Source organism: Equus przewalskii, chromosome 12, assembly GCF_037783145.1.
Source record: "Equus przewalskii isolate Varuska chromosome 12, EquPr2, whole genome shotgun sequence".
Classification (NCBI taxonomy): domain Eukaryota; kingdom Metazoa; phylum Chordata; class Mammalia; order Perissodactyla; family Equidae; genus Equus; species Equus przewalskii.
The window spans coordinates 21,017,053-21,039,924 of record NC_091842.1 but is presented as its reverse complement, the minus strand read 5'-3'; the positions used below and the strand labels follow the sequence as shown (position 1 = coordinate 21,039,924).

General features: G+C 50.6%; 1 protein-coding gene and 1 long non-coding RNA gene across 3 annotated transcripts in view; one reads left to right on the top strand and one right to left on the bottom strand.

The window, feature by feature from the left end:
* The window catches only part of GSG1L (GSG1 like), a 211,959-nt gene that overhangs the window by 24,037 nt on the left and 165,050 nt on the right, over positions 1–22,872 (bottom strand). The window contains exons 4-5 of one of the 2 annotated variants that reach the window (XM_070566511.1): positions 17,560–17,671; positions 4,363–4,530 (exon numbers count right to left, since the gene is read on the bottom strand). In XM_070566511.1, the coding sequence (XP_070422612.1) occupies positions 4,363–4,530; positions 17,560–17,671 (280 nt within the window). The remainder of the gene's footprint in view (positions 1–4,362; positions 4,531–17,559; positions 17,672–22,872) is intronic. The other variant, XM_070566512.1, reaches the window with a different exon arrangement.
* LOC103558130 (uncharacterized) lies at positions 454–19,191 on the top strand. Its single transcript, XR_011524434.1, has 3 exons — positions 454–616; positions 752–860; positions 19,006–19,191. It is a non-coding gene; the product is annotated as an uncharacterized lncRNA (long non-coding RNA).

Genomic DNA, 22,872 nt, shown 5'->3' with positions numbered 1-22,872 from the left:
CTTCTATCCTCCGCCTCCCCTGGGGCCTGACCCCTGCACCAGCGTCCCCTCCGGGAGACCCATGGGGCACCTTGCGGTTGGGTCATGGAAGAGACTGCAGGCCCCGAGGGGCAGGCGCCCGCTGCAGCCCAGTGTCACCATGCAGGAACCCAGCCCAGAGTGGCCAGACCCTCAGCTTTCTCATGAGAAGCCAACAGCCTTGATAAAAACATGGAATCTCCTGATTTCTAAAACTCAGCCAAAATTTAAGAGTTTTAAAATCACCATGGGGGCCCAAGAAAGCACATCTCCAGGCAAGATTCTCCAAGGGCCACCAGGTAGCTCCATGCGCTGTGCCCCTCCCCCAGGCAGGGCATGCGTCTTACTTGCCCTGTAAGGAGGGAGGTTTCTGGCGGAGGTGGGGGTAGGGAGAGGGGGGCCTCCTCAGCTTTGTGCCAGAGACTTAGCTGCACCATCTCATGTAATCCTCTAAACGAAACTGCGAGGAAGGTGTGGGCCCATTTTCCAGCCAGGAAAACCGAGGCTCAGAGAGGTGCCGTGACTCACCTTGGGACTCCCAGCTAGTCAACGGCGAGTTAATTTCAAGCCCGGTCCATTTCTTCACATCTTCCACAGGGTGAGTGAGCGCGGACAGACACGGCCCTCGAACCGTGCCTGCAACAGGAAGCCTTGCCCAACTTTTGACCACGATTAACAGTATAATTATTATGGAGAGTTAATAATATCACTTATGGAGTTCCTCTGCTTCTAGTGCCGAGATCAAGTGGAAACCAAGAAAGATGAGCTCCCTGCTCTCTCGCACGGTGCACGCGGGAAGGAGGCAGACACGACGAGCAAGTCACGAAGGAACGAAGGAAGGAGTAAGTCGGGAGTGCGAGGGGCCCGCAGAGCAAGGGGAAGTGGCCGCTCAGAGGGGGGCCAAGGAAGGAGCAGGAGCCACCCCAGCTCCCGGCCCCCACTGCAGCTTTCCCGCGGGAGGCGGAGGCTTGTTGTGTGCGGCTGAACCCCCCTCTCCTCCAGGGGCTCCTTCCCCCCTCCGTGGTTAAGCCAGATCTGAACATTAAGCGCTCAAGAAAGCCCCGACCTGCCAATATCTACCTTTCACTCAGCAGCCTCAGACCCTCCCCTCTGGAGACCCCATTAAGACACCCTCCAGGGGGAGGACAGACCGGGTGACGCTGGGACAGGCGAGGCTGCTCAGAGTCAGGGGGTGTAGGCTTCCCCCAACCAAACCCGACATGCGAGCACACCTCCCACATCTCAAAACCCCCGGAAACCGTTCAGACTCTGCCCAGCTGCGACTCAGACCTGCATTAGGCTCCTGTAGAGAACCGTCCAACAGGACGGGGCGGGCCGGCTGGGGCGGCAGCTCAGGCCAGGCCTGCTCCCTCTGCCCCCACAGGGCACCGTCGTGTTCTCAGTCAGGACAGCAGGAGAGGCCCGGATGGAGCTGGATCCACGAATGACTCTCAGGGGGCGGCAGGAGACCCTGCCCCCTCTCCCAGGGCGTGTGTCCTCCCACACTCTCCTTCTGCACACACGGCCTCTCTCACACCTCCCCGCCTCAGGTGGGCCTCGGCAGTTCCCCTCATTCACCCCTGCATGCCCAGGTCCTGCCTCAGGGCCGGGCAGAGACTACCGATCCTGAGCGGCCACACAGCACAGTGACTGACTATGACCTGGTTCAAATCCCAGCTCTGGCACTTACTAGCTGTGTGACTTTGGACAAGTCACTTCACCTCTCTGTGCCTCACGTTTGCATCCATAAAATGGGGATACAATAATACCTACTACCTCACAGAGGTGCTGTGGAATTAACTGAGTCACTTCCAGAGTACTCAGAGGAGTACCTGGTGCAGGGCAAGCACCCTGCAGGCGTTTGCTTTGCTTATTAATATGACTTAATAGGAATCTAATGCCTCCTAATTTCTCATCTCCGTCTCCATCTCCATCCTAAGCTAATTGTCACGAAGCCTATACTTTGCATTAGTAGGAAAAGGGATGGGAAGTCACACATACAAAACACCCTCCACGTGCCAGGCACTGTGCCGGCGTGTCACCTGGGTTATCAAATTGAGGCCTCCCAGGGCACTCCCACTGTGGGTCAGAGCAAACCAGCCCAGAAGGGTTCAGTGCCTTGCCTCAAGTCACACAGCTGCCAAGGGACAGAACTGGAAAACTCAGTCAGGTCGGGGGCCTCCAGACCCCTGCTCTTTCCACAGCGCCCCCGTCCCCCAAGGATTGGAGCCATGGACAGGCAAGGCCACGGATCCCTTCCCTCGGGTCTCTGGCTGAGGTTTCGGGAACATTGGCCACTGCAGGATTTCAGTTCTGCTGCTGGGCCACCTGCAAACCTGTGCAGAGATCTGCCCCCGTGCTCCGAGCTCTTTGTAGGGAGGGCACACGAACACAAAAAAATTAGAACAGCCAGCTAAGCTGAATGCTCTCCTCGGAGAGGAAGGGAAATAAAACTTGATGAACCTCTGCATAATGTTCAAGTCATAAGCGTGTAAAGTGATATTCTGCACATATGCTGGGAAGCACTCATCGTCTCCCACGTCGTCGGGGCCTGAGCTGTTAGGGCCCCTTGCCACTGGGGCACCAGCACACAGCAGCTTCCTGCTGCTGAGAGACAAGGAGGGCCTGTCTCCTGCCTCAGCAAAACAAGGCTACCCACGGCTGCCCCAGCAGGCGGCTGCCCACAGCCCAGGGGACAATGGCGCACCGCGAATGGGGCGGTATCAGAATCAGGCTGTTCATACAGCAGCTATAAACATTTGCTGAGGATGCACTATGGACCCTGGGCTATGCCAATCATTGCCACCTTCCTAGTGACCATGCTCTGTCCACAGATTAGCCTGCCTTCTCTGGCCACAGCTGACTGGCCCAGGACTGGACACCTGATCTGGGGTTTGGCGTGGGGGCACTGGGCTGCTGAATCTGCCCAAGGATGGTGGGGCTTGAGCTGAAAGGGCATGAGGTGGTCAGGACGGAGGTCTCCAAAGAGAAGAATTCAGTTGGTCACCAAAAAAACCCACAAAACATTTCATGAGCACCTGCTTGGTGCCTGGCCCAGTTCTGGGTGCTCAGCATAGCATCAGGAAAAAGACAGCTCCTTCTATCATGAAGCTCACAGTCTACAAACTACCAAACAGGTAAACAAATAGAATAACGTCAGGTTGTGTCAGGTGCTATGAAAAAATGGGTTGTGTCAGGTGTTATGAAAAAATGGGCTGTGTCAGGTGCTATGAAAAAGTAGCAATGTATGGGGTGTGCAAATTTAGACCAAGTGGCTAAGGAAGGCTTCAAAGCGCAGGTGAAAGCTGAGTTGAGACCTGATTGAACAACCAAGTGAATATTCCACAGCATGTGCAAAGGCCCCGAGGTAGGGATGAACTTGCAGTATTCAAGGGACAGAAAGGAGGCCCATATGACAGAGGAGAGATGATGGGGCCTGTAACAGTTAGAGGTCCCTGCGTGGCTCCCAACATGGACCTCCTCACCTTGAAACCCTTCCACGTGCCCCACAGAGAGTCCAACTCCTCAACACTGTCCGGCTCTACAACAGCTTCCCTGTTTCCCTCCTCCGACTCTGTCCTTGGTCCTGAGACCCTTTCGGTTCCCTGCCACTGAAAGGCATTACTGCATGTCCAATCAACTCCCCCAGAAGCAGATTCTATGATAAGGATTTGGGTTCAGGTAGTTTATTTAGGAATTATTTTCAGGAAATATGCTATCCATCCATCCAACCATACATCCACCCATGTATCCATCCAGGCATCCATCCAACCATCCGTTCACCCATTCATTCATCCATCCATGCATCCATCCATCCATCCGTCCGTCCATCCATCCATCCATCCATCCATATATGTATACACCCACCATTTATTATCACCTTCTCCATTCCTAGCTGGACTTTGAGGACCCACCTGATCAGATGTGGTCCCTGATCTTGAGGAGCCCTCCTCCTCTAGCAGCCATCACCAATCTCACTGCTGGGTCCTCTTTTCACTCAGTTCTGTGGCAGAGCCCAAGAAGGAAATCTTGGTTCAGTCTCTGTATGCCCCTACCTTGGTTCTAAGAAGCATGAGGCCAAATGGCAAACACTCAAACTTGGTTTCTCAGGCTCTGATTATGTAAGCCCAAGGCAACCTTATGCCCCATAAAACATTAAAATGCCCCAGAAAATCCAGCATAGTGGGGTCCAAACTCTGCCTCACTCAGCCGACTCCTTCTACCCTACAACCCCCCCAGAACACTTCTGTCAGACCACTCACTCCAGTTTGTGAGTGGAGACCTGTGGCCACTGAGAACAGGCCCTAGGCTTCAGACACCCAGTGGTGACCCACGTGCACTGACCTCTCCCGGAAGTACTTGATGGCCTCGGGGTCTATGAAGGTCGGCTCTTCACGGTAGCCCTGCTCAAAGACCTTGCGCTTGTGCCGGAACTCAATGACCGTCTTGGTGTAGGAGTTGAGCGTGGTGACAGAGGCTGCCATGCAGCAGGTAAAGGAGCCCCACGCCAGGCTGCCAAGAGATCAGGAGAGAGGTGCCACGGTGAGGGTGAGCAGGGGACAGGAACCCGCCCCCCCCAGACGTTCATTCACCTGCACGGCTGCCTCCTCTGGGCCCGACCTGAGCAGGCGCTCTGTAGAGAAGAATAAGACTTGATCCCTGCCCGACCCAGTGTGGTCTGGGAGAGAGCACTGTGTTGCAGACATGACAGAGCTCCTGATTTGGAGGCAAGAAGAGAGCTAGTCATCCCACGCACGGGGGCCGGCGTCAGGGCAGGTTGCCAGAATACAGCTAGCTTGCAGTGGGTCTTGGAGGAGGGGTGAGAGTTTGCCAGGGGAAAGGGCGTGCCAGGAAGAGGGAAGGGCATGTGCAAAGGCAAGGAGGCAGGAGGCAGCAGGGAGCGTTCCACAAACTGCAGGAGGCTCAGAACGCTGGAGGGAGGATGCATGAGGAGATTCGTTGAAGCTGGTGATGGAGAATTGATGGGGCCCAGACACCCTAAAAGCTGGTGTCCAAGAGAGTTAAATGACCTTTGCTCATGTGCGACCTTGGGCAGGGTGCTTCACCTCTCTGCCTCGTATTCCTCATGTCCATCTTCATGGACAGAACAATAGCACCGCCTCCCAGGGTGTCGCAAGGATGAAAGGAAATGATCCATTGAAAGCATCTTGGAACAGTGCCCGGCACATAGTAGGCACTCCAGAAAGGTCTGCTGTCATTCCTATCATCACCATTATTAACATTCTTACTACACACGTCCGGCTGACATGCTTTCCAAGCGCTCCCTCTGAGAGGTTACGTTACGATGACCTGCGCCGCTCTCTGCTCCATGCTTGCCCCATGCACAGCTCGGGGCTCCTGGCTGCACTCGCCTGACGTGTGTGCTGAGCCAGCCCAGAGCTGGGGAATCTGTCCTGTCCACTTCTGGAAAGAAGGGAAGGGTTGCGTGGGGCTATGAGGCTCAGCTGACCAGGCTGCTGGTCTTCTCTGACCCCCTGCCCATTCTAGAAGTGGCCTTCTGCCTGATTCCTCCGACCAAGAGTGGGCAGTAACATTTAGAAGCAGGAGTGGGGTACTCGCTGTGCTCCAGTTACACCTGATCTGGTTTCCAGGTCCCTGTTCCCCAGTCTCTGCCTCGATGACTGGTTTCCTCCAAATCAAGGGCTCAGTTTTGTTGTTGCAGACCCTGCACTCTCTCAGAGCCTCGGGCTCCCCCTTCTGCCAGCCACCCGTCGGGTCTCAACATCCCCGCCCCTGCATCCCTCAGGGTCAGTGCAGCCCATCTCCCACACCCACTGCTCTTCTCATTGTCAGCCTCAGAGCACCCAGAAGGAAAGAGAGGGGAAATCTGAGGATTGAGCCTTTCTCCCAGGATCCGCAATCATCTACTCCTTATCGTCCAACCCATTAATGGATTCCCCGATTCTTTCATGATAATGAGCTAATTTAGATCTTCCAGAAGCTCTGCATATCCACAATCGACAGGTGTGAGGCATCGGCCTGGCTCCTCTAAGAACTGCCCTGTCCACCGCAGGCTCCAGTAGGTGACCCCACCCCCCTGTTCATAGATGATTGGATGAGGGCTGAACATCTGACCAAAGCTGGTCCAATCAGATACTCTCGTCTGAGCAATGAATCTGGGATATCTGTTTGAACTAGAGTGATGGAAATTCAGAACCTGAGGATGGAGAATGAAGAAGCGGGATTTTTCTGGGATTTCAGAGTATACATTTGTTAGTTTTGCCTGACCAGTATCCATTCTGTCAATGGACCACTCCTTCCCTCTCGGGCACAGTGGTTTGTGTGGGGCTGGCCTCACCCCCAACCCTTAGGTGTGAGCACATGACCCAGGCCTGGCCAACGAGAGTGTTGTTTCCCTCTGGCCACAGTAACCGATTCAGGGGTGGGCCTGTGACGCTCGAGTCAGGCTAATGAGACTCAATCCCAGGACTTTTGCCGGAGCTACTGGGAGGCAGGGCTCGTCTTTCTTCTGGGGTACCAAGCTGGTGGGATTTGAGCCAGGAGCTGTTGGGGACTGTCTTGCCACCATGCAACCTGAGAGCGAAGCTGACTCGAAAGGAGAGCCACAAAAAGGAGCTAGGTCCCTGAGCCGATGCCTTTATCCCTAGACATTTCAAGTTATGGGACCCAAAGTCCTTTTTTGGGTTTTCTTTTTCCTTAAGTCAGTTTGAACTGGGTTTCTGTCACTGGCAGCCAAAGTTCTCATACAACTACTTTTCATAAATTCCTTTCTTTTGCATAAGTTAGTTTTAAAGAGAATTTCTAGTCTTTCCAACCAGGGATCTTAACTATGACCTTTGACCGGGTCCGACTCCCAACTCTGATGACGCAACCAGAGCAGGAGCGTCGCTCTCCGTCACACAGCCCTGTCTAATTGTATCACAGCCCCATCACACCTTGTAATTCTCTTGCAACTTTTTTCCTATTCTTTTTCTTTGTATTTAAATTAAACTTTTAATTTTGAGATAATGATAGACTCACATGTAGCTATAAGAAAACACAGAGAGATCCGTGTACACTTTACCCAGTTTCCCCCAAAGGTGACATCTTGCAGCTATAGAGAGCAACCGGGATATTGACCTTGCTGCAGTCAAGATACAGAGCATCTCCATCCATCACCACAACGACCCCTCGTTTTGCCACTTTATAGCCACACCCACTTCCCTCCCAACCTCTGGCAACCACTAACCTGTTCATCATTTCTATAATTTTGTCATTTCAAGAATGTCATATGAATAGAATCACATAGTATGTATGTTTGGGACTGGCTTTTTTTCACTCAGCATCCACACTGCTAGTCGTATCAACCGTCTGTCCTTTGTGTTGCTGAATAGGATTCCCACAGCAACGTCTGAGTTTCTCCACATCCTCACCAGCATTTGGTGCTCTCACTAGTTTTTTATTTTCGCTATTCTGATAGATGTATAGGAATATCTCATTGTGGCTTCATTTGCATTTCCCTAATGGCTAATGGTGCTGACGTCTTGTCACGTGCATACTGCCACCTGTGTATCCACTTTGGCAAAACGTCTATCCACGTTTTTTGCCCCCTTGCTAATTGGACTGTTTTGCTGTTGCTGTTGCTTACTGTTGAGTTTTGAGCGCTTTTATATATCCTAGATACTAACCTTTGTCAGACACGTGGTTTACAAGTATTTTCTCTCAGTCCGTAGCTTACAAAATGAAAGTGTTTAATTTTGACGAAATCCAATTTACCAAGTTTTTCTTTCATGCTTTTGATGCTTTGGACGTCAAGTCTAAGAACTCTTTGCCTAGGTCTAGATCCCAAAGATTTTTCTCCTAGTTTTTTCTTAAAAATTTTATCGTTTTACATTTTACATTTAAGCCCACGATCCATTTTGAGTTCATTTTTGTATAAGGTACGGAGTTTAGATCAAGACGGATTTGTTTGCCTATGAATGCCCAGTAGCACCAGCACCACTTGTCGAAAAGGCTACTCTCCCCTCCAAGGAATGGATTTGCATCTTTGTCAAACGTCAGCTGGGCCTGTTTGTGTGGGCCTATGTCTGGGTTCTTTATTCTGTTCCACTGATCTGTGTGTCTATCTCACCACCAAAAACACAGTCTTGGTTACTGTGGCTACATAATAAGTCTTGAAATTGGGTAGACAGATTCCTCCCACTTTAGTCTTCTTTTTGAAAATTTTTTAAGCTATTCTAATTCTTTTGCCTTTCCTTATAAATTTTAGAATAATCTTGTCCACATATACAAGAAATCTGGCTGACATTTTGATAGCAATTGCATTAAACCTATAGACCAACTGGAGGAGAATTGACATCTTTACCGTGAACACAATATCTCTCTCCACTTATTTAGATCTTCTTTGATTTCTTTCATTGGCATTTTGTGGTTTTCAGGATAAAAGTCTTATAAGTGTTTTGTTAGATTTATGACTAAGTATTTCACTTTTTTGAGGGTAAATGGTATCGTATTTTTAATTTTGTTGTCCAAGCGTTCATTGCTAGTTAATAGAAATATAAATAATTTTTGTGTTTTTATCTTGTATCCTGAGATGGTACTGAACTAATTTGTTAGGTCTAGGCATCTTTGAGACGGATTTGTTGGATTTTTCTACATAGGTAATCATGTTATCTGCAAATAGGCATAGCTTATTTCTTCCTTTCCAGTCTGCATGCCTTTTATTTACTCTTCGTGCCTTATTGAGCTAGCAAGAACTTCCAGCGCTGTGTTGAACAGGATTGGTGCTCCTGGTCTTAGGGAGAAAGCGTGCAATCTTTACCATCAAGTATAATGCTGGCTGAAGGTGTTTTGTAGATGCTCTTTATCAAGTTGAGGAAGCTCCCCTTTATTCTGAGTTTTCTGAGAGTTTGGTTTTTTTAAATCATGAATGAATATTGAATTTTGTCAAATATTTTTTCTGCATTGATTGATATGATCATGTGATTTTCCCTTTATGTCTCTTTATCTTCTTCCATTAATAATAGAATTGCCTTAAATATTTCCTCTGTGTTCATTTAGAACTGCATCAGACCATGACATAATTTTTGCTTCAATCATCAAGCACAATTCAGAAAACTCAAGAGGAAAAGTAAAATTGTCTTTCTTCCTTCCTGATGTTCCAAGATTCTTTCTTTTTAAATTGTTTTTTCTGTTTAGAGAAATTCCTTTAGCCACCCTTTTTGGGTATGTCTACTGGAAACAAGTTTTCTTAGTTTTTCTTCATCTGAAGAGGTATTGACATCCCTTCCTTTCCTGAAGGGTGTTTTTGCTAGAAATAGAATTCTGGATAGACAGTCCTTTTCTTTCAGCACCTGAGGCATGTTGTGCCACTTCCTTCTAGCCTCTGTGGTTTCTGATGCAAAACCCACTGTCATTGAATAGATTTTCCCTATACTTAAGGTACAGTTTCTTTCTGTTTTCAATATTTTTTCTTTGACTCTGGTTTGTAAAAGTTTGACTATGGTATGTCATGGTGTGGATTTCTTTGAGTTTATCCTATTTGGAATTCATCTGGCTTCCTAACTCTGTAGTTTATATCTTTTACAAAATGTGGGAAATTTTCAGCCATTATTTCTCCAAGTACATTTTCAGGCCCACCCTCTCTCTCCTCTCCTTCTGGGACTCCAATGTTAGATCTTTTGCTATAGTCCTAGAGGTTCTTGAGTCTCTGCTCATTTTTTTAAAAGTCTATTTGCTCTCTGTTGTTCAGATTGGGTAATTTCTACTGTTCCGTCTTCAAGTTCACCAGTTCTTTCCTCTGTGTCCTGCTTTCTGCTATTGAGCCCACCCACCAAGTTTTTAAATTTTAGTTATTGTATTTTTCCAGTTTTCAAATTTTCACTTATTCTTTCTTTATACTTTCCAATTCTTTCCTGAGTCTGTCTATTTCTTTCCTGAGATGTTCTATTTTTTCATTTGTTTTAAGGGTGTTTGTAATTGCTTGTTGAAGCATTTTCAGGATGATTGCTTTAGAATCTATCAGATAATTCTAACATCTCTGTCATCTCAGTACTGGGGTCTATTGATTGTCTTTTTCATTGAAGTTGAGATCTCCTTGGTTCTTGGCATGGTGAGTGATTTTAGGTTGCAAACTTGACATTTTTGGTATTTTTCTGAGACTTTGGATCTTGTTTAAACCTTCAGCTTTAGCTGGTTTTCTTTGACACCATTCTGGCAAGAGAAGAGGGAGTGTCACCTTGTTACTTCCAAGTACGAGTTGAAGTCCAGGTTTCCTCCTGGGCCACCACTGACATTTGGGGTGGAACGCTCCCTGGTTACTGTGGGGCAGGGGTGGGAGTACTGCTCCCTTAGGCTTCTGCAGATGCCACCCTGACTGGCAGGGTAGAAGTGGCTCGTTGCTCCTCCCTGGGTTGCTTCCACTGACACCATGGAGAGGGAGATGCCCTCCTTACCACTGAGCAGCAGTGAAAATCCTGACTCCCTACTTGTCCTCTGACACCAGCCCAGCACAGAGGGGAGGGGCACCTTGTTACTGCCTGCTGGTGGTGGGGGTCCAGGAGCATGATCTCCACTGACGCTGAGGAGTGTGTGGGGCTCATTTCTGTCCAGCAGGGTGGTTGAAAGTGCCAGCTCCCTGCTCTTGCCCACCCCAGCAGGCGGGGTTGTGGTTGGGTGTCTCATTACAGCCTAATGAGGTGAAATCTAAGCTTGGTATGGGGGGTGTCAAGCCACGGGGCATTTGTGTGTGTGTGTGTGTGTGTGCAATGCATGGCTGTATAGAGTACTTATTGCTAAGAGCTGTCTGTCTTGGTAGGCTGTCCCTTTCCTGGTCTGTTGACTAGAGAAAGCCGACTTTGGATGGGGCTTTCTTTTTTGTCCGTGCCTTTGGCATTTCTGAGTTGCTGACTTCTTCATCTCCAAATGTGGGATACATGAGACAAAACGTACTCGCCACCGTGTTGTCCCTCAGTTCCTAGCCAGCCCACGGTTCTCTCTCTGTCTTCCAGCATCTCCTTTTGTTTGTTTGATGCATGATGTCCAGGGACTTAGTCGTACGTAGCAGGAGGAAGAGGGAGAGGTGTGTCTACCCCTTCTTCCCAGAAGTGGTCCTTATTTGCTTCTGGATTGTCTTCCTGCACACACCCGAATGTCAGCTTCACGAAAGCAGGAGCTTTGCTTTGCTCACTGCTGTATCTTAGCATCTAGAACAGCACCTGACACACACTAGGTACTCAACAAATATTTCTAGAATCAATAAATGCAGATAAAATAAGAACATACTGAAAACAACAGATATGAAAACCCTGTTCTGGCTTTGGTGTGGGCAAGGGCCTCAGGGCTGCATCCCTGAGTCTTCATCCTCCCTGCTCCCCTCACCCCCAGGCCCCCTGGGCCCCCACACAGGGCAGTCTGAAAACCTGGGGGCTGGAACACCTCCCAGGGTTTGCAGTTTGCACTTCTGAGCTGGTGCAGTGAGGACTGTGGGTGCTTGGCCTGGTTTTGGTGCCAAGAGCAGAGTGGACACTGTGGGGAGGAAAAGGGAAGGTGACAGGGGTGAGGGAGTGCCTGTCAACCACTCTCTGTCCTCTGAGAGCTGCAGGGTGGGGCAGGGGGATGCTGGGGTGGGGGGCAGATTCAGAGACACATGGATGCCACCTTGAAATCTACCCCAGGCCCTGGAAAGACTGCAGCTGGTCACTGAGCATCACGATCCTAGTCAACCTGCAGGCCAAGCAGGCACAGAGTCACTGTGCTGGGCACGGCACAAATGCTCAGTCCCGGCCACCCTTAGTGTCCAAGAGCTGATGGGACCTGGTGATGACGGCAGGCTCTGGGGCCCCAGCTTGTCTCTCTATGGCCAGGAGGACACCCTTGGGCAGCCACATCTCTCCTTCCCCTCCCTGTTCTTAAAGAAAAGGAGGCCAAAGCCATCCACCTCGGGGGAGATGAGAAAGAGTGAAAGCTTTCTGCTGACCACACAGCTTCTCAGTGGTGACACCAGCAAACCCACCCTCTCCAGTGGCTGTTTGGGGCCAAGACTCCTCTAAGATCACAGCAGCAGAACCCCTGCCGCCACCACCCTGTGAAGGGATCAATCTGCTGAAATGCCAGCTAAGCACTGCAGAGACGGCAAGGCAGCCTTGGGGCCCTAGAGAGGCAAGAGGCTAGCCTGTTGTTTCCACAGGGTCGTGGAGACTGGAAAGGGGAGTAGGGGAAGAGAGAGGAGAGTAGCAATGAGGCCACCACACTCCACATAGATGGGGCCTCAGAAGCAAACAGAGAGGCACCACCCCCCCAGGGACTTGGCCCAACATGCTACTGTCTTGCTGTGTGACCTGGGCCAAATTGCTTAACCTCTCTGGGCTTCCAGTTCTTATAAGCAACAACTCCACAAGGTTCTAGTACCTCAGTCTACAGGGTGAATGCTCAGAATTGGGGTTGCAGTAGGAAGGGCCCTTTTCCATCTCTCTCCATTTTGATCAAATGCAAAATAGAAGTACAAAGTGACTAGCTTTCCACTCTCCCACCATCACCAGGAAAACTGACATGTTGACATTCCGAGCAGGGCTCACAAACTCACATTCCTGCAGGGTCAGGTGGATGACTAAGTGAGGACAGTGTGGTGTAAGGCAATAATAGTGAGTGGGGTGGGCTGGGGTGACCTGGAGAGCATACGCCCCATGTAAAGGGGCAGCTTCTCCTCAGCTTTCGCTGCCTGCTGCCATGTGGCAATGCGAGTTAAGCATGGACACATCTCCTCACCGTCAAGAGCGGCCAGAAACCTGCATTTTTAAGTAAAATTTTTACCTTTTTAGATGTTTAAAAAAAATATGAACTTTTAAATAACACTGTGGCCGTCCAAAACAATTATCCACAGGCTGGGGTTCCGCCCAGGGCTGCACGCGGTTTGCAACCTCCACCGAGGCTGACTATGGGACTCGGGCCTTTGCCCTTTCTGAGGCCGCGTCCTGGTCCCTGAGTCGGGCATAGTAACCCCTCCGTGGGACGAGACAGCTCAGGGCTTATGAAGCACCTCCACAGTGCCTGGCACAGTCCCGTCCCAGCGCCAGGGCCTGCTCTGGCCTTGTCACAGCAGGCAGACCTGGGGAGAGCTGAAAGGAGGTGCAGTGGGAGGCTGGGGCCAGGGCTCAGGGCAGGCAAGGGCTTCTGCACCTAGAGGGCCCAAGGTTGGGAGTCAGGAGTGAGAGGACAGCACGGCCAGGCTGAATCCCAAAACACACTGACGTCCTGGGAAGCCCAGTGGGGTGGAGACCAGGGAGGACAGAAAGCAAGAGCTCCTTGGGTACCACCCAACATCATCCTCTCAGACTCTCGGGGACGTGCATCCCAATAAGAGAGAGCAGCATTACCAAGGCTCAATGTCATTGTCACCTTTTACCACCACCACCACGTAAAGAGCACTGGCTGTGCACCAAGCACTCTACGAGCTGGTCCCACCTGGGCCTTACAACAAGCCTATGAAGCAGGCATTACTATCATCCCTACTCTGGAGAGGGAGCGGAGAGCTTGGTTTGCTTGCCTTCAACGGAAACATTCGTCGAGTGCGTTCTCTGTGCTAAGAACTTCACATGCATTATTTCACATGGCTCGTCTCCAGAGATGTCCCCTCCACAAGCCACACCTCCTGGGGTCCATGCTTTTTACAGCCCCTTCCCCTTGAATCCAGCCCCATCCCCGCTTTTGACCAACTGAATGTAGCAGAAGTGATACTCTGTGACTTCTGAGGCAGGGTCGTAAACTAAACTTGTGGTGTCCGCTTTGATCTCTTGGAACACGTGCTCCCCACAGGGACCCAGCCACCGGGCTCACGCAGCCGCTCCTGCTGACAACCCTAGCTAAGTGCCCGGCCACTAGCCAGCGCCGACTGCCAGTGCTGTGCGAGGCCATCTCGGATGCCCAGCTGGCCATGACCCAGGTGACTCCAGTCCCAGCCGACATCCGACTGAAGCGTCCTGGGAGGCCCTAAGACGGGACCACCCAGCTGAGCGCAGTTAACCTACTGAACATGAGAGATAATCATGTTTTTACTTTAAGGCACTAAATTTTGGGGTGATGTGTTATATGTCAACGGAGGACTGGAAGATCACTCACGAGAGCCAGTGGGGTAGCAGTCAGGCTCCCCCCTCGACAGCTGAGGAGACCGAGGCACAGGCAGGGGAGGTCACTTGGCCGAGTCCACCGCTGGTGAGGGGCAGCGTCAGGACGTGCTCCCCAGCTGTCTGATTCCAGGGCCCCTCAGCCACCCCTCCACACTGCCCACAGCAGCCCAGAAGTGCACGTCGGGGAGGTTTGAGCTGGGCTGTCAGCCTCCTAACGGTGGAACCGTCCCCTTCCGGTGCAGGTGCCCTCCTGGAAGCCGGGCCAGCATCGGTCAAGCTCCTCAGAAGCCCTGATCCCCATGCACCGGCAGCCTGTTCTTCCCTGCTGGGCCCGAGACAGAGCTGGCACTGTCTGGCCTCGGAGCTGGTCTCCTTTCCAGGGCCTGGGGTGCGTCAGGGGCAGCTCTGGGGCCAGAATTTTGACAAATGGCCTCACAGATATTAAACAAAAGAGATGACACTGCCCAGCCCTGGCGAGGCCCCAAATGCAGAGGATGAAAAATGGGGTGATTGATGTTGTAGGCCTCAGTGACGAGGAGAAATGCATCAGCCCTAAGAGGGCCGTACACTGGGCCCTGGCCTTAAATAAGTCAAATGGGAGCTTGGTGCCCCGGGGAGGCCGGCCCCGAGTGGGCAGGGGAGCAGAGGAGCCAGGGAGTAGGCGTGGCTTCCAGGGAAAAAAGATTCCCGCAGCCCACACCAGCAGGCTGGGCTCTAGATGCTGAGTGCCAGGGTAGAGAGCCGGGGGCTTCTAGAGAGAGAGGTCTGTGGGAGGAGAGGGCGAGTGACCCAAACTCTCTGAGCCTGTTTCCACATATGCAACACGGGGTTAATGTACTTGTTCGATTTCACATCAGTAACAGTAACAGTAGAAGAGCCAGTGATCACTGAGCACTTCCGCGTGTCACACAGCGTTACCCCATCATCTCACGGAGGCAGAATACAAAGGTGGGAGCATGAGCTTGCAGCCAGACTGCCTGGGTTCAAATCCCAGCTCTGCCACTCACAGGCTGGATTACCTTGGACTGGTTACTTAAGCTCTCTGTGCCTTGGTTTCGTCTGCACGAAGTGCCCGCTTCATAGCACTGTTGTGATAATGACACACCAGGGCTCAATACATATGGAGAGATTATTACACACATGATCAACACTCACAGATGTTCATTCCCATCCTTCTCTAGCTCAGAGTGACCACCTCCCAAGGTCAAGATCTCAGGCAGGAACTGCTGGGCTGGGGGAAGCGTTGGGTCAAAGGGGGTCAGAGCCTCAGCTGATTTCCCTGGGAGGGTTCTACTTAAAGGGATCAGGGATGGTGTTGCCAGGTCAAGGTCCCTTTAAGGCACATGCTTTTGAGCCAAGCAGAGGTAGGGAGGGGCAGAAAAGCAGCAGGAGACCCCTTGGTCTGAAATGGGGTCTTCTCAGTCAGAGTCCTTCCTGCTCTGACACCTTCCCCGAGACGCACGCTCCCTGCCAAGCCTTTGCACGTGCAGTTGCTCCTGCCCAGCAGACAGTCTTATTCCTGCCTCCGCTCTGCGCTCCCGCAGCTGTCTGTGCCCTCCCCCCATCACAGCACAGTTCAGAGGATCTCTTGTTCCCTTGTCTCAGTCCCGTGACAACACTGTCTTGGCCTCTGCTGTGCCCCTAGCACCTAGGAGAATGGCTGTCCCTGAGCAAGAGCTTGGGAATTAGGTGTTGAATGACCCAGTGGATAAATGGTCCCCACCAGCGGAACTGGACCTGCAAACCCTGCGTAACGGACAACCATGGTTGTTGTCTTTCCAACACCCAGTCCTTCTGGTAACAGCCCACTCCACCCCACCCATCCCCAGTTTTCCTCTCGGGGACCTCTCCTCCTCCTCTCTGTGACCAACGGTTTGGGTGGGGCCAACCCTGCCCTCTGGACCACATGACTCAGGCTGGACCGAATAGAGCAGTCCAGTCTTCAGGGTCTAAGTCACTGGTGGAGGGATGGTCACGTGACTTAATCTAATCCAGTGAAAGTCATAACCAGGATTTTGGCTGGAAATATTAGAAAGAAGCCCCATCTCTGCTGGTATTGCTACATTTGTCGGATGAGAGCTTACATTTGTAAGCAGAGAGCTGGGCATGGTGACCATTTTTGCTCTCACTTGGAGGAAAACTGCTTGTGAATGAGGCCAACACAAAGGGAACAGAGACAGGAAAAGGGGAGAGAATGAGTTCCTGATGAACCACCTAATCACCTGGATCCAGCTGTGCCTGAAGCAGATATTGTGGTAGCTCACCCAGCATCCATTCCATCCACTCACCATTTGAGAGTTTTTGGCTCATTCTTCACCCCAGAGGTAGGCCTGGTCAAGCTGAGCCAATGAGTTCATGACATTCCCCCAGCTGTGATGATGATTCAGGAGAGAGAAAATGACCTAAATTGGGTCCATCAGAGAGAGGCTTGGGACTTTAGTCAACGCTGGGGGAAGAGAGGCCCTTTCTCCTTCTATATGTGATGAAAGAAGCACCAGTCTCAGGAGGGACTTTCTCACCACTGGGAGGGAAGCCTGCCTAGGGACAGGGTGAATGTGTGGAGTGGGCAATGTTCAGATGATCACAGAGGAAGAGAACTCAGCCCTGATGACGTCAGCAACTCTGGACCAAACGTATCCTGAAGTCCACGCCACAGCTGCACTTTGCATTTACAGGAACAACGTATTTCCATATTGCTTGGACTGATGTGGGTGTATCTTTCTGTTACAACCCAAGGCACCCTAGCTAATCAACCTGCACTTCTCAGTTACCTGAACTAATGCACACCCCTTGTTTACCTAAGCTGGGGATTCTATCACTCACAAGCACAAGAGTCGGACTCATTCTGCCTCTCTTTTGCACACCATGCTCTGAGATGCTGACCCCTGGCTCCCGTAGCCAGGGCCCCTCCGAACCCATCAGACCACCCAGAGCCCTCCAGGGCTCCCCTGCCTTCAGGTCTCCCAGCTCCCGTCTCCACCTTCCCGGCAGCCTCTAAGGCAGGGGTAGGCAAACTCTCGTAAAGGGCCAGACGGTACACATTTCCGGCTCTGTGGGCCGTTCCGTCTGCCGCAGCACTCAGCTCTGCTGTTGCTGCGTGAAAGCAGCCGTAGACAATACGTAAATGATGAGCGTGGCTGCATCCCGATGAAACTTTATTCACGGACCCTGGAACTAGAATTTCACGTAATTTTCACATCACAAAATATTCTTCTTCTTTTGATTTATTTTCAAGCATTTAAAAATGTAAAAACCATCCTTAGCTTGAGGGCTACATAAAAACAGGTGGTGGACCAAATTTGGCCCATGAGCCACAGTTTGCCAACCCCGGCTCTCAGGTCTCGAACACCTATGGACTCCAGGCTACTCCCACCTTCTCTGTCCCCCAGCTGGGCCGAGCTGCTGAAGTCCCAGCACGCCTCTGGGCTCTGACGCCTGAAAGTCAAAAGCCACTTACCAGAAGGACCACCCGTAGTCCCAGGAATGAGGTCTCCAGTCTTCAGGGCCGAGGCTCACGGTGACCTGGAACACCTGTGTGTACATCATGTGGGCTACCATTCCCAGGAGGCCTGTGAGGGGAGCAGAGCAAGGTGTCAGGAAGCAAGGGGGGGCTTTGTCCACCCGCCACCGGCCTCTCAGCCACCTGCCAGCCTGTCAGTGCACAGACTCCCAGGCAAGGGAGGTCAGCAGGACCACAGCACAGGAGGCCAGAGGGTGGGGGTTTTCAAAGCCAGCCAAGAAGCTGGAGTTGGAGCCAGAGGGCAAAGGGCAGACTCAGAAAAATTTAAGCAAGGGAGACAGAGTGAGAGCTGTGTATGGACGGGCGAACATTTTCTGTTGAAGACCGGATAAGTAAATATTTTAGGTTTTGTGGGCCATTGGGTTCTGTTGCAGCTACTCGACTCTACCGTGGTGCAGAGAAGCCACAGACGATACGTAAATGGATGAGCGTGGCTGTGTGCCAATAAAACTTTATTCACAAACGCGAGCGTTGGGTGGGATCCAGCCCAGGGGCCAGTTTGTGGTACCTGTGTTAGGAGGTCATTTGGGAGAAGTACCTAGAGAGTTCTTCGCTAGACTAGTGGGTCATGAAATCAACTTCACAGATTGCAGCCAGCATTAAAGAAAAAACAAGAATGGAAGATAAATATCTGATACCACCAAACGTAGCAAAAGTCAATATTGTTCTGTAAAACTTTTCAGTTCTCTGTACGTGTGTGTGTTTATAGTGATTCTAATATGAAACGTTTTTCTGTGGCTCATGGTGAAAAATCTTGGAGCCAACTGGCCGCGAGAACTTTGATTCCGAGGGATCCGAGCGGGAATCCTCTCACCACATTTTCACCACGTACCCCGGGGCAGGCACTTCACTCGCTGAGCCTCAAATCTTTCAAGCCTAAGATGAGGATTATGCCAGGTAAGATGGAGGGTGAATGAAACGAGGCAAAGACGACTCAGTGCAATCATTATAGCCACCAGGGTTATTATAAACCTGGGGGCACTTCTCTGTGTGGACTGTGGCATCTGGAGCCCTTGTGGGTGCACAGTGTGTGGCTCACTGACATGAACCTAACTTTTAAGATGGAATGATGCAGTGTTGATGAGGAGGGAAAGGGTAGACGACGACAAGAAAGGAAACCAATAATGCCTGTACATCTACTGTGTGCCCAGCACTCTGTCAGACTACTTCCCCTCCGTGAATTTCTCTTTTAATTGCCACAACTCTCTGAAGTAAGTACGATCATCAGGGCCGTGTACCGTCGTTCAGGTTGCCCACTGCACATCTCCATAGGGCTCCATTCACATCATAGTCTATGTACTTGCCACTCGCTGGAGCTGAAGCAGAACCACACCTGCAAGGCTGAATATGGGAGCCCTGACCATGATTATTCTCATTTCACAGGTAAGAAAATAGAAGCTTGTGGTGGCCAAGTCCATCCAAAGTCACACAGGGAGCAGACGGCTTAGTTGTGACTGGGGCTCAGATCCAAAAGCTCTCCCCATGCTGCTGAGACTGCGCCTGTCCCCTCTTTGTTGCCCCAGTCACCCTTACCCTATTCTTGAGGAAGAGACAAGAGGAAAGTCAGAGGTAAGGAGAGGAGGGGTGGAGATGAGAGAAGACTGAAGGCAAGAGGGAGCGAGGCCCCGCCTCCCGGGACCCAGCCTTGGTGGGTGGGGATGGAAGGGACACTCTGTGTTCCCACAATGTAAATGGTCCACAGCTGGCTCTCTGAGAAAAGCAAGCCCTGATCCGAAGCACCTGCCAGTTTCCATGGTGTACATACTCCCACCAGGGCCAGTTTCAAGCTGCCAACGTGACATCACTGACAGCAGAGCAGAGAAGAGCTGTGCGTGGTGGCGCCCCTGAGCTGAGCCAGCAGGCTCCAGCACCCCTTCGTCTCCTTCTGGTCACTTGATCTGTGGCCCCACTGAGACGGAGAACTTGGGGGTGATAGCCTGCGCATCTGGGCCAGGGTCGGCGTCTCGTGGACACTGCTCACTGCTCTCTGACCTCAGACGAAGGCTACTTTCCAGGGCTGGTGGGAGCACTTAAGCCAGGAAATCGAGGGAGAGGGTGCCCTGACAGACGCTGAGGGCCTCAGGAGCCCCTAAAGACGCCGCCTGCCCCAGGCTGTCTCTGCCAGGCCTGAGTAGAGCCCAGACCCACCCTCAGCAGCGCCCTGGCAGGTGGTGCCAGAGCCTCTGGTCCTCTCTGCCTCGGCTCAGTCTGCTGGAAGGAGGGGACGAGGGCCGAGCCATACGGGTATCTTATTTTTCTTTCCTTGGCACAATTCTCGGTGAACCTGCCAAGAGGTACATAGCGGATATACCTTATTCTTTGGAACTGACGTAAAGGGCTCCTTGATAACGATTTATCCAATCAACTGGTGGTATTTATTTCCAAATTTTTGCCCTATAAGCAACCCTGCAATGAACACTCTTCTACAAGACTCTCGGTACAGACAAGCAAGTATTTCTCCAGCGCGACGAACAGGAATTACTGGGTCATAAAGCACGTGCATTTTAAACCTGAGTCAGTGTCGGTGGATTGTTCTCTTAAGTGACAATACCATTTTGTACTTCTGCCAGCTGTCTGAGCACTACCCACCCAAAGCCTCACCAATACTTGATATTATAAGACATTAAAAATTTTGCCCATTGCATGCTGAAAAATGACACCTCAACGTAGTTTTAGGTTTTATATTTCCCTTATTTCTAGTGAGCTTGGGCATTTTTCATGTGTCTATTAACCATTTCTGTTTCTTCTTCTACGAATAGGCCTGTCTGTGTCCTTTGTCAATTTTTTTTCTGATCTTTTTCTTTATCAGTTGGTAGGAATCATTTTATGCGTTCTGGATACTAATCCTGCCTGTTGCATAGACTACAAATAGTTTACTATTTTTTTCCCATGTACAAAACATCTTTTTAAAAAAATTAGTCTAATTAATAGACTATTTTTTAGAGCAGTTTCAAGTTTACAGAAAAATTAAGTGGAAATTACCAAGAGTTCCCATATGCCCCGTCTCCACCCCCACCGCTTCTCCTATGATTAAGCTCTCTAATTGGTGTGGTGCATTTGTTACAACTGATAAACCAATCCTGAGACATTATTATTATCTCAATCCATACCTTACATTAGGGCTTACTTTTCGTGTTGCATATTCTATGGGTTTTGACAAATGTATAGAGACAAGTATCCACCATTCATGTGTCGAATAGTTTCATGGCCCTAAAAATCCCGTGTTCCCCTATTCATCACTCCCTCCCCCCCCACCCCCCCATGCCCGATCCCCTGGCAACCACTGATCCTTTTACTGTCTCCATAGGTTTGCCTTTTCCAGAATGTCAGAGTTGGAAGCATATAGTCTGTAGCCTTTTCACACTGGCTTCTCTCACTAAGCCATAGGCACTCAAGGTTCCTCCTTGTCTTTTCAAGGCTTGACAGCTCACTCTCTTTAGCGCTGAATAATATTTCATGGTCTAGATGGACCACAGGTCATCCATCTGCGGTCCATTCGCCTATGGAAGGAATTGCTTCCAAATTTCGGCAATTATGACCGAAGCTGCTTTTGTTAAATATTTTGATATTTGATATAGCCAAATTTAACAGTCTTTTCCTTTTTAGTTTTTGCTTCCTGTGTCTACTTTAAGAAGAGCAACACCATAAACACAGTCTCTGTATTTTTCTAACACACCTATAGACGTTCATGTTAATTCATCTGGAATTTATCTTGGTGAATAGGGTGCCGTAAGGACCTAACTTAATTTTTTTAAGTGAGTAGCTAAGTGCTTTGAGCTCTTATGGACTGGTCCATCCTTCCCCCCGATTTTAAATGGCACTTTTGTACCACAATCCAAGCCCCACATACACACGAGTCTATTTCCTAATGTCATTCTGTCCCACTGTTCTGTCTCTGTGCCAATGCCACCCTGTTTCAGGCACTATAACTTACAGCAGAGTCTGTTAGATGGAGGGGCGAGTCGCCCCTCCTACTGCCCGGTGCTCACGCCCTCTGGAATTGCTGCCCGACCCTGGAGCCTGGCCCTCCCTCAGCCCCTGCCAGTCCTTGCTCTCCAAACCCTCGGCGGTTGCGCCTTCTTCAGTTTCTTCCTGGTGGTGTCAGTCCAGGTGCTCTCTGAGCTATCTGATCTCTCGGGGCCTTGGTTTTCTCATCTATGAAATGCAGATGCTAGTAGACACAGGCAATTACAATGAACGTCCACCAAGAAGGAAAACATTCATGAGAATGACCCCTCCTTACATTAGGACAGTGGGGACTTAGCATTTGAATACAAAACTCTCCAGCTAGATCCAGAAGCCGGATCCAGCCTGTTGGCAGAATATTAATTTTCTGAATTGTAGTTTAGAAGACCATTGCTTTCTCAATTGAATTCCACTTATTCTCAAACATGAAGGCCTTTAAGAAAATTCAGTAAGTGAAAATTACAATTCACGTAAAGGTAGGTTGGTGAGATTCTCTGTGTTTATATTTTTTTTTAAAGATTGGCACCTAAGCTAACAACTGTTGCCAATCTTTTTTTTCCCCTTTTCTCCCCAAAGCCCCCCATTACATAGTTGTATATTCTAGTTGTGGGTCCTTCTACTGGTGGCATGTGGGACGCTGCCTCAGCATGGCCTGATGAGCGGTGCCATGCCTGCGCCCAGGATCCGAACCAGCGAAACCCTGGGCCGCCGAGATGGAACGTGAGAACTTAACCACTCGCCACGGGGCCGGCCCCTCTGATCCCATTTTAAAGATTCTGCTTCAAACATCTGCCCCTGGCCCGTGATTCTGGAAACACAAGGTTCTGTACAGCAAGGTCGCCGGCAGCACCTGCCACACAAGCCCTCGGCAGAAGGAACCATTTCCAACCATCTGAGTTAAGAAGTGACTTTCAGCTGAGCTGCTCACCTCCTAGATTAGCAGCAAATAAACGAACGAGGCTTTAACTCACAGCTGTGGATGTCTTGTTGGTTTCTGGAATCTCCTGACTCCTGACACCATAAATGGAATTCCCAGTCCGCGTGGTGAGGCAGCCGTGGCTTCTCCTGCCCCTGGGGGACCTTGGGGAGCATGGGGCTGGGGGATGTCGGCCGAGGGCTCAGAGCCTCCTGGGTGTGGTGCCAACCAGAACCCGGAGCAGGAAGGGCAGCAGTGACCCCCATTCCTGCCCTCTGCTGCTCCCCCTAAGGAAGCCAGATTCTGTTGTCAAGTCCAGAGGGGCTGGTGTGTGGCCAGAATTAAGAGACAATGTCGGGAGGGTCAGA